This window comes from Nicotiana sylvestris, chromosome 12 (genome assembly GCF_000393655.2).
Source record: "Nicotiana sylvestris chromosome 12, ASM39365v2, whole genome shotgun sequence".
Classification (NCBI taxonomy): Eukaryota; Viridiplantae; Streptophyta; class Magnoliopsida; order Solanales; family Solanaceae; genus Nicotiana; species Nicotiana sylvestris.
This window is the reverse complement of record NC_091068.1, coordinates 54,518,024-54,528,657: the sequence shown is the minus strand read 5'-3', so window position 1 is coordinate 54,528,657 and position 10,634 is coordinate 54,518,024. Positions and strand designations below refer to the sequence as shown.

General features: G+C 38.8%; 1 protein-coding gene across 5 annotated transcripts; it reads right to left on the bottom strand.

The window, feature by feature from the left end:
- Positions 1 to 1,881: 1,881 nt before the first annotated feature.
- On the bottom strand, positions 1,882 to 10,420 carry LOC104221998 (nonsense-mediated mRNA decay factor SMG7-like). Of its 5 annotated transcripts, XM_009773174.2 has the most exons (10): positions 10,124 to 10,420; positions 9,417 to 9,514; positions 9,219 to 9,346; positions 8,351 to 8,962; positions 8,122 to 8,244; positions 6,105 to 6,337; positions 4,243 to 6,010; positions 4,041 to 4,161; positions 3,777 to 3,918; positions 1,882 to 2,495 (listed from the first exon to the last, which is right to left on the bottom strand). In XM_009773174.2, exons 3-8 carry the CDS (start codon positions 9,291 to 9,293, stop codon positions 4,063 to 4,065), a joined length of 2,910 nt encoding a protein of 969 aa, XP_009771476.1. In that variant the 5' UTR covers positions 9,294 to 9,346; positions 9,417 to 9,514; positions 10,124 to 10,420; the 3' UTR covers positions 1,882 to 2,495; positions 3,777 to 3,918; positions 4,041 to 4,062. The 5 variants fall into 5 exon arrangements, with proteins under 5 accessions (XP_009771476.1, XP_009771474.1, XP_009771472.1 ...); XM_009773172.2 differs by having other exon boundaries at positions 3,777 to 3,927; positions 4,041 to 6,010; XM_009773170.2 differs by having other exon boundaries at positions 4,041 to 6,010; positions 9,412 to 9,514; positions 10,124 to 10,419.
- Between the last annotated feature and the right edge of the window lie 214 nt (positions 10,421 to 10,634).

Below are 10,634 nucleotides of genomic sequence, written 5' to 3'. Positions count from 1 at the left end.
GCCTTGCCGCTTGGACGGGACGTTGGTCGGCTTGATGGCAGCGGTCAGATTTTGATTAATACGATGAACTTATTAAAAATGGGTCAACTATAAATAAGAATCATATTATCCATTAAAAAAATGGATAACCAATGAGTTTAAATTTTATATTTGCAGAGACTCAAATTGGAGGTTCTTTAAGTTGGGAGGCTAGAAATTCTCCCAAAAGTGATCATACTCATGAAGTCATGTATAATATGTTGGTTAATTCATTTTCTATATGTATTAAATATGGGTCGGATAGGATAATTTGTCCGTTTTTTTGTATTACCCGTTTTTACCTGCTCATATCTGTTTCGATCCGCCCGTTTCCCACCACTAGATAGATCCCTTTCAAACCCAACTTTTATGAACTCAGCACCGATGGGGCTGCCCTTGGTAACCCTGGTAAGGGTGGTATTGGTGAGTTGATACGAGATTCTTTGGGTAAGTGGATTAGGATTTACCAGAATTAAATCCTAAATGCAGAATGTCAAACCTTGTTTTAAGGGCCTCAAATTGCTCAACGCTTCCACCGTCACCAATTCAAAATAACTGCTGATGCAACATAGGTAATTGCTGATTTTGCTATGGTTACAAATTGCAAATTTATGGTATTCTGACATTACACATAATTCCAGGTTCGTGATTCGCCAGCTAGTAATCCACCTATTTACATAGTTAGGGAGCAGAATATGGTAGCTGATCTTTTGGCCAAGCATGGTTGCAGAGTAGATGGCGCAATCACCACTCAACTTTTTGCTGTTCCCTCAGTCTTCATTTTTGAAACTAGTTGACGCAGATACAGCTGGAAAGTGTTACTATGGAGATATCCCTTTTTGTACTACTATGAGTGGATGTACTAGTTCTACTTGCCACAACTTTACGTTGGCGATGAACTCTCTTTTTGTAATGTGCCACGGGCACTCTCCTTCCTGTGATATTGGTTTTTAGCTTAATGTAAGTTTCTTTTAAAGAAAAAAAATATATCTTTAATTTATTAAGATAAGTTCTATTTTCTTGGAATATGTAATATACATCCATGTTCCCTTGTTTATACATAGATTTTGATGTAAATCTTGAGCTGGTATATCACTAATATTAGATGTGTCACCCAAGTTTAGAGTTCGTTGGAAGAAAAAAAGCAAAGATGCAGCCACACAACTAGATGGCGCAATCTCCACTCAAAGATGCGGCCACATAACTAGATGGCGCAAACACCACTCAACTAGGAAAATTGAATCGGAGAACTTGCATCCTATCTCCTTTTATAAGTTACTTTATTATTTTCACTTTAGGCTTTGCAGGATTCAAGTGACAGTGTAGTTGCCAGAATAGTTCCATCTAAGCAACTTGTGCTTCTTGTGTTGTGTTTGGAATCAGTAGTAATCCCTGTTTTGGCTTTATGTATTTCCAGAGCCAACCAGAAGCTAAAGCCATGAAAATGTACTAGCTATTATATGGCTGAGTTATGGAATTTTTATGGCGAATAAGCAAGAAATGACGACTCCGAAGATTTATTTTTTGCAATTGTTGACAAGTTAATAGTTTCAGAATAGCGTTCACATCATGACGTAGGGAAAGAAACAATGTTACCGTCTTTCAACACTAAAAAGCATAACTTTTGGGCACAAAATTATTTGTTCATTTTCCTTTTCTCTAATCAATTTTAGTAAAACTGCAAATATATAATACAAAAAGAATTCAAACGAAAAGGATTTTCCTTTTGACCATATAAGATTACTAGTTAATCTTGCTAACTGTTGGCCCCCAACTTGGATAGCACTGGAGATATTTACAGCATCATAACAGAGAGCCAATGCTTGCGACTGGCAAAATCCAGGCCAAATACGACACACAACATTGAAGAACGAAAAGGCATGATGCACATAGTGGAAACAAATACAGCAGGGTGCCTAGCGAAACAAAAGGTTTGGGCATTCTCAGCTTGGGAAAATGCCATACCAAGATACAGATGACCAAACACCAATTATCCAACAACAATCTGTTACTGGATCACAAGCACAACAAATTTAAATAACATACATGACAGGATATTGCCACTAGTTGACATTGAAACAAATCAAAAGTTGAGATAACCATATGCATACATAATCACAAACTTATTTCCATAAAACATCCATAGTTAGCCCCTGATAACTACTCCTCCGCGATCTCATGCAAAATCCCATTGAAGAATTTTCAGGCAGACATGTTAACTGCTGCCAAGACATCCACTTACACATTTAATATTTGGAAACTGCGCACCATCGCATGTAGCAGAACTTGGTAAGAGAGATCTCCTATAAGATAGGTAGACTAGCTTCTCACTCATTGACACCAACCAGCAATCCACCAAAATCTGACATACCAACCGTGCACCATCCAAACAGGCAAGGTTCTTACTTCCAAAGCTCCCAACCCCTGCACCTACTGACCTGAGTCTGACTTGTCCAGTCTGAAGAGCTAGGCACAAGCTGGCATACACCAAAAAAAGTGAGTTATTTTCTATAAATAGATTTCTTGGATATCTGAGAAATCCATTATTTTTGTCTTCGAAGCTCGGTGGAAAGTGGGTCCTCTCACCTTGCCCTCCTAAGTGAGAATTTTTAAGAAAGGGTAAACTGTGTCGATGCATAACCAGGGAATTAACCTTAATAACCTCAAGCTGAAAACAGGAAAGAAAGGGTGTGTTTGGTACGAAGGAAAACATTTTCTTACTTACTATCTGGTGTTTGGTTAGGTAGCAGAAAATATTTTTTAAAAAATATATTATTTAGGAAAACAGTATAGGAGAAGAAATGTGCAAAAGCGGGAAAGGGTGGAAGGTCGGGGTCTAGGGGCTAGGGTGGGGTGGAGGGGGTGCGTGGGTGAGTTGGGTGGGTGGGGGTGGGTGATGGAAATGCAGTGTGGGTGTTGGTGGGGTGAAAGGGTGGCAGGGTAGGGGTTGGGGGTAGGAGTGGGATGGTGAGGGTGGGTGCTGGTGAGGGTCAAGGGGGTGGGTGGCAGGGGTGGGGGTGGTGAGAAATATGATGGGGAAGGTTAAAAAAGAGATTTGAAAACTATTTTACTCTTCTTGGTAGGGAAGTCATTTTCCTCCAATTCACGTAAAATGAGTTCACGAGGAAAATGTTGTTAAGTCCATGAGGAAAATGTTTGCCAAAACATTTAAGCCAACCAAACATGTGAAAATTGAAAAATATTTTCTTCGTACCAAACACAACCAAAGTGTGGGAAGTTTTAAATTGGAATTCAATAACTGAAGAATGAAAATATCATAGTTATTTAGGCACTCATTTTCCTTCAAATAAGAAAAGCATAATAGTACTCAGATTCCAGCCCTAAGTTAACCCCAGCCCCACCAAAGGTAAAAAAAGAAAAAGAAAAACACCAGTGCCCCCAAATACTTTCCAGACCAACCAGCAAAAGCACATAATAGTTATTAAGCTCGCTCAGAGAAAATATCAGGGTAATGAAAGAGCCATCAAGAGCTTGAATTTGTTCTTACATTGGAATCTATGTAAATTCTTCGGGGTTTTCCTCCCATGCTAGGAAGAAAAATAAAAATGAGGGGAACTTTCTCAGCGGACTACCGAGAAAATAAAAGCCATCCCCTCATTAATGAATTATCAAAAAATGTTAAAAGTATGTCCAACATATTAACTAATCGTGTGGACTCAAATGCAACAGTAGAGATCCAAGAGAATGGGAGGGAGGAAGGGAGGGGAGAGTAAGGGAGGAAGAGAGAGCACGAATACCTGCTCAACAGCAAGTGCCCGCAACACTCCAAGACCATCCATGCTGCGAGAAAACTTAATTAACCTTGGCGACACTGCAAATATGATGGTTGAACGTCATAGCAACAGGCCGCTGGACATCGCCACTGTAACTGTTAACAACCTGGAAAAGCTTGAGCAGCCAACTGTAAGAAAGATAAAATGCAGGGCTCGGAAAGATAAAAGCAGTCATGGAGAATGTGTTCAAGTAATTCTCTGTAAAGGTACAGAAAAATGTCATTTTACCATCTAATCTCCTGTATCCATATCACACAAAAAAATGGCCTTCCCACAGAGACTGTCCTTCATGCCGCTGAGGCAGTTCAACAGATTGTTGGTTTCCACTCTGGAGTTGCTGAGGTTGCCCCTGGTACAGTTTTAATTGTTCAGATATCTGGTAGTCCTCCCAACCTCTCTGGTTCCCTGATTGCACATGCAGAGAGTTTACCTGTTTCCCAGGGAAAGGAAAGCTCACCATCCCAACGGAGCTACTACTCTTGCTCATTGAGTGGTAGTTTTGTGTTGAATGATTAATGGAGTTATTGAAACCAATGCTCTGATGTGATGAAGGCAACTGATATCCATCCAGCCAGCTATAGTCATCCATAGGAGGAAGAGTAGTATGTTCATTCTTTATGGTCATTGCTGAAGAAGACTCCTCCAGGACTTTCGAAGGAACAGAACCAAAGCCTGGAGGCGGACCCAGATGCCTAATAGGTCTGCTAACTGGATTTTTCCTTATGCCTGTTGACATGACTGATGGGGACTTAATTGACATGCTATCAATACCAACTACTGAGGATGAAAGTGAACTGAAGTTAGATGGTATGGCAGCATCTGGGATATGCACACGAATATTATTTGTCATGCCAAAATTGACAGACTGGGGAAAAGGGACAGAATATGGCTCAGGTGGAAATACTTGATCTTGCAACTCAGATATTACAGTTGGACCATTTCCTATCATGTTCAAGCTGGCAAGTCCATTCATAACAGCAGCTCGTTCAACGGACCACAATGAAGTACTTGGTTGAATAGGCTGCATATATTGGCCACTGTTATTGGCAATACTTGAGGGTGGCCTTGCACTAGCATGTAATGCACTCTGCATGATCAATCCATCAAGTGCAGCTGAAAATGGACCCATTTCATTTCCTAGACCAACAGAGGCCACGCTAACCCCAGGAGGAACACTGGCAGCACTAACACCAGAATCATGACCTTCTGAGGTCATCATGTTTGAAGCACTTCCATTCACATGCTTTTCTACCACCGATGGCTTAAAAACAATTACCTCATCTTCTTCCTCACCTTCCACATACAATTGCTGCTTTGGCTGCAGAGGTCCTACAGTTAACTGCCCTGCAGCTGAATTCTCCAACTCAATACCACTCAATTTGGGAACTTCCATGGAGCAATTAAGCGCATAATCATCAGATACTTGAGGCTCAATGCCAATGATGAATTTCTTTGCTCTACCGTCAAAATATATTCCCTCTTCTCCAACACGGACCACATTAGCAAGAGCCTTTCCTGCTGCTATTATCCTCTGGAGACGTGATTTCTTCTCTTTGATGCCACCATCACCACCAAAAGAATGTTTCCTTGAAAAATCAAGGATAAGTTGTGCCGGAAGAAAAGGTATAAATCCTCTCAGCTCAAAATCCTCGGGTAATGCAAGACGATTATCGCTCTCTCCTTCATCATACCTGCTCATATTGAAGAAGCATGTATCATCCTTGTCATCATCAACAAACTTAAACCCACTAGACAAAAGCTTATTAAAGAAAGCAATGCAGTTCTTCCAGAAAAATGATCTAGCCCTGGTTTGCTTCTCTTCTGGTTCGTTGCCAAGTGCAACATCTTGACGGCTCGCTAACCATTCTACAAACACCAAAACCCCTGGCAAAAGGAAACTTGTTGTGGGATCATTTAATTGGACACATCTTTCAACTACATGACCCATGAACTCAAACACAGCAGCAAATGCATTCTGTAGGAGAACCGATCTTTGTAAAATCTCAGCATATGACTGGTTTTCGCTTTCCTTATTCACGTTATGAACAGTGAATATTAGGATGGCCACGAGCCTCACAAAAGCCAGTTTACAGTCGGCAGTGTCAGAACCAAAATTATACTTCTCATCAGTCCCAGAGGAGAGAAGCTCAAGCAGATCATTTTTAACCACCGATTGCACTTCTCCAAAAGTCTCCAAACTGGTTAAAGATGGAAAACAAAGCAATAATATCTTAATGATATATTGTAGTCAAAACACCAGAGATTTGTATTACAGCATGGACAGGAAAATACCTAGTGCGAGTGAAAAGAATACCATTCAATCGAACAAATCTTGTGCTGAAGGTTTTGAAGATGTCAGACATACTAGAACCTTTTTCCTGGGCTGAACTTGCTTCAACCCTACCATCTTTCAGTGGATGCCTCGTTTCTCCTTTGCTTCTTCCTTTGCCAGTTGTACGAGGACGTACGGCCTTGGTGGAGGAAGCTTTAGTATCCCCCACAAGTTGAGAGTAACACTGACGGTTCTGCCAAAAGATGTTAACAGATGCTACTGTTCACAAATTTTACAAAGGACCAATAACATCTAGTTAAACAAATAAAATTTACATGAGGAACAACAGAAATCCACAATTTATTTGGGTTCCATAAGTTCTTGGTGATTCACATTGAGAGTTGACATGCGTTCAAAGTAATAGAGTTAACCTTACCATTCAAAAGATAAAACTAAAGGCCATCGACACAAGAGTAACATCACTGAGTCCATAAGTTCTTGGTGATTCACATTGAGAGTTAACATGCGTTCAAAGTAATAGAGTTAATCTTACCATTCAAAAGATAAAACTAAAGGCCATCGACACAAGAGTAACATCACTGAGTCTTCCAGTAAAGGTCACTCGAAATAGCAAATATTCTGGAAACCGTCTATGTCCAAACCACGCTAAACTAAAAATAATTGAAATTCCTCCCCAATCTCTTTCGGAATTACAAAAATGATACGCATGTATGTCAAAATTTTAACACATTCCTATCTCTACTAACAGTGGTAGAGCCAGGAATACTAACGCCCCATCTTCTATTTTTAGCCACTTTTGCCACTACACTATAAGCTTTTTTATTTGAAGTGGAATCAAAAGTTGGGATGAAGAATTGAACCCCCTACCTAACATGTGGTACTCCCCTGTCTACTAGGCCAAAAGAAACGGGTACAGTACAACTACACATATATAGCATACAATTAAACATTCTCTAAGCCACAAACCAACTTCATTACCTGTCTATGGTTAGCTATTACATAAATCATCAATATTGTCCGCTATTAGAGCAGGTTACGGTACAACATTCTTAGCTTTTACCAAAATCATTTATGGTTACGTACCACAAGAAATACCACGCTGCTACAAGATATTTGCGGCAGTTCTAACACAGACAAGCAGGAGATATATGACATAATTCAAGCCATTCTAAATAACTCTCACTACTAAATCTTTTCCTGCATCCGCATATGGGTAACATCGAACATCTATTTTCTCAAGAAGGCACCAAGGATGAGAACCATGAGGTCTCATATTCAAATACAGCAGAAACACTAGGTGTTTTCTTCTCATTTGTTCTAGTAGGAGGAATCAAGTATCCCGTGAAATTAGTCGAAGTGCATACAAACTCGTCCAAACACCATGGTTATACCCAAAAAAAAGAACGTACCAAGCCAACAACTAAAGTAAAGATCTCAATCCAGACTAAATAATACCTAGTAGTCATGATCCTACATAACAAACTCCAGTTGGTCAATCATAAACATTCTCACCACCAACATAAGGATGCAATTTTTCCAACATTAAAAAAAAATTAGTCTACTACCTCCATTTCAATTTATGTGACGTAGTTTGACTCGGCACGGAGTTTAAACAAAAAAGAAAGACTTTCGAAACTTGTGATTTTAAAAGCTTAAGGATAAATACTTTTGTGGGGCTTTCAATTTGTGTGGTTATAAAAGCTTCTCACTAAGGGTAAAATGGATAAAAGGGAAAGTTTAAAGATAAATTATTTTCAAATGTAGAAATATGTCATTATTTTGGAACGGACTAATAAGGAAATGTGTCATATAATTTGAACCGGAGGGGCACCTAAATCAATTATCTAATGATCACATTACACAAGAGTGAGTGTGTGTGTCTGGTATGGCTTTTTTTTTGGGGGGGGGGGGGGGGGGGAGGCGTCATAAATACAGGAGAAAAAAAGAAAGAGCTGTCTAGGATCTTAACCAAACTACCAGCAAAATCTTGAAATATCTTCTCAATAGGCAGTTTACCTTCTCAAATGCAATGATCAAGTTATCCCTTGCCGTGGCAAAAGGGCTTTCTATTGCAAGACTGCGAAAATAGCGATAAATAGCCACAAGCTCATCATTGGAATAGGAAGCCAGTATTGCAAGCTGAGGAAACACAGTCAGCCATCACAATAAGAACAGACAGAAAAACAAAATGTTTCATATGAAGGTTACTCAATAACCATATTCCCCATTTGCTCACAGAAAATACCTGGTGATGAGGATTGCCACTAGAAGGCCAAAGTGAAGAAGCTTGCAGGTAATAACTCGAAGCAGCCGCAAAATCACAAGCTTTGGAATCACCCACACCATATAAGCCTTTGTACCGAGCAAGATCGCCAAGATAAATCAAACAACGATGGCAGGATATCAATCCTTTCTTCACCTCCACAGATTTGTTACCATCTTTAGAGGAAGGAATCTGATTTTCTTGATCATCAGAGAAATATCCCAGCGGCAGGCCATACTTAGCCCTAATTTTTAGCATCAAATCATGATAAAATCCTGTTGCTTCTGAAAGAAAAGTTTTAAACTGTGTTCTGATCTTTGTGACGCGATCAGGTCCACTATGATGGGGAACTTTCCCATTCAGAGAATTGGTTGACACATTAGAATTTACAGCAGCATTGAAGTGTGCGCGCAATTCCTCAATTCTCCTGTAATGCAACTGCCACAAGGCATACTCTATTTCATGTTGTTCTGAGAAGGCATTATCCTCAAGGATGATAGCTTCGTAGTTTTCTCGCATTTGTTGCCATGCACTTGGGTCAGAAGGAACTCTAGCTTGTGCTGCCTTTCTACGTTTATTCTCCAACTCAACATTCTTTTGGGGGGGAAAATTATGTTAAGTAAAAAATGTCAATTACAAGCTCCAAACAAGCAAATATGCAGTTGCTCTTTTTATGCAAGAAGATAAACTAGACAGATATAGCTAGCAGCCTTACAGTCAACAAATACGTCTTTATGCAAGGATGTCCAACTTGCAGCTTTACAAGTAAAGCAACACAAATGAATGCATGATTTTTTTATATATATAAACACTCAATTCAAATGGAAAAGCAATCAGAGGATAAGGCAACCTTGTTGTAGAGGCGCTGAACTTGCTCGCGAGACAATTGATCGACAGCACTATCCATTGAATGGTCATCATCCATCAATTAGACAAAACATCCCCAATGATTCCAAAAGCAACACCAAAACATTTAATCTGCAGGATAACATCTCAATAAGATATCAATAGGTAATTATTAAAACAGAAAAAGGAGATGCAACCTTACACCCATCAATCAGCATCCTAAGAGTGAAATTGTGAAGCATCTATCATATTCACACCCTTACTCCAATATGGCAAATGCGTTCTTCAAATAAAATAACACTGCAACACGAGCATACAGAAACCACAATATTACCATTTTTTAAGTTGATAAATAGCTGCAATATCACATTCAGTCTTGAGTACGAAAAAAGGGGTCCAACTTAAGCTATAAAAATCACATTTATGCCCAACAAGTTTCTCTCTCTTTTTTAATTTTTTGGTTAAAAAAGGCAAAAGGCTTAAGCTGTAACAACCATCATATAAGCCCCGGTTTTTCATACTCACTTCGAAACTGTCAATTTACATTATATAAGCTGAGACCAGCTTTTGGAGACAAACCAATTTCAATTATACTAGCAGAAACTCTAATCCACGACGAAAAAACAAAACTATCATCATTATTTTCGAAACACGCGATCATTGTTCCCATAATTAAATAAATAAATAAGCAAACCTGATTTTCCCAAGATTCTTATCAAGGACAGAAAAAATTAGACTTAAAGACAAAGGATTCACAAGAGAAAAACAATAACGAACCAAAAAATTTCACACACACCCGAATACAAGAAAAACCTTAATAAGACAAGAATATGAAGAAACAGATCAAATATTCCAAAATTGGCACGTGCAAATTCCAAACAAAATCTACCCATATAGCCAAGAACTTACCTAAAACAAAAAACAGATCTAGCAAAATCCCACTTAGAATCGCCTCGATTCATCCAAATTTTTCGAAGTGTCAGCCTTATATGTATATATATGTAATCCACGTTTAGAAGGGGTTCAGAATAGTAGGGTTAGAGGAATTTTAGAGCTATTTTGAAGCCATAAGAGAAGAATGGGGGAAACGAAGAGAAAGAGGAGAGAAGAAGAGAAGACTTTTTACATGAAAATCATTGGAAAAAAGGCGTCTTTTTTCTTTTTTCTTTTTTCTTTTTCCTCCTTGATGTGGTCGTAGGCGGCTCTATCACACCGTCTCACAATCCTACCCAAAATTCTTATCTTTAAAGCTTGTTTGGAAAGCCGCATAATTGGGCGTAATTATATACTAATATTTTTGTCTAGCCAAATAATTACTTGGTTAATATGATATAAGTATAATTAAAAAATATACTTATACTCATTAATAGGTGAGAATTGATAATAATTATATTTAATATAACTTTTCTTTTTTTCTTTT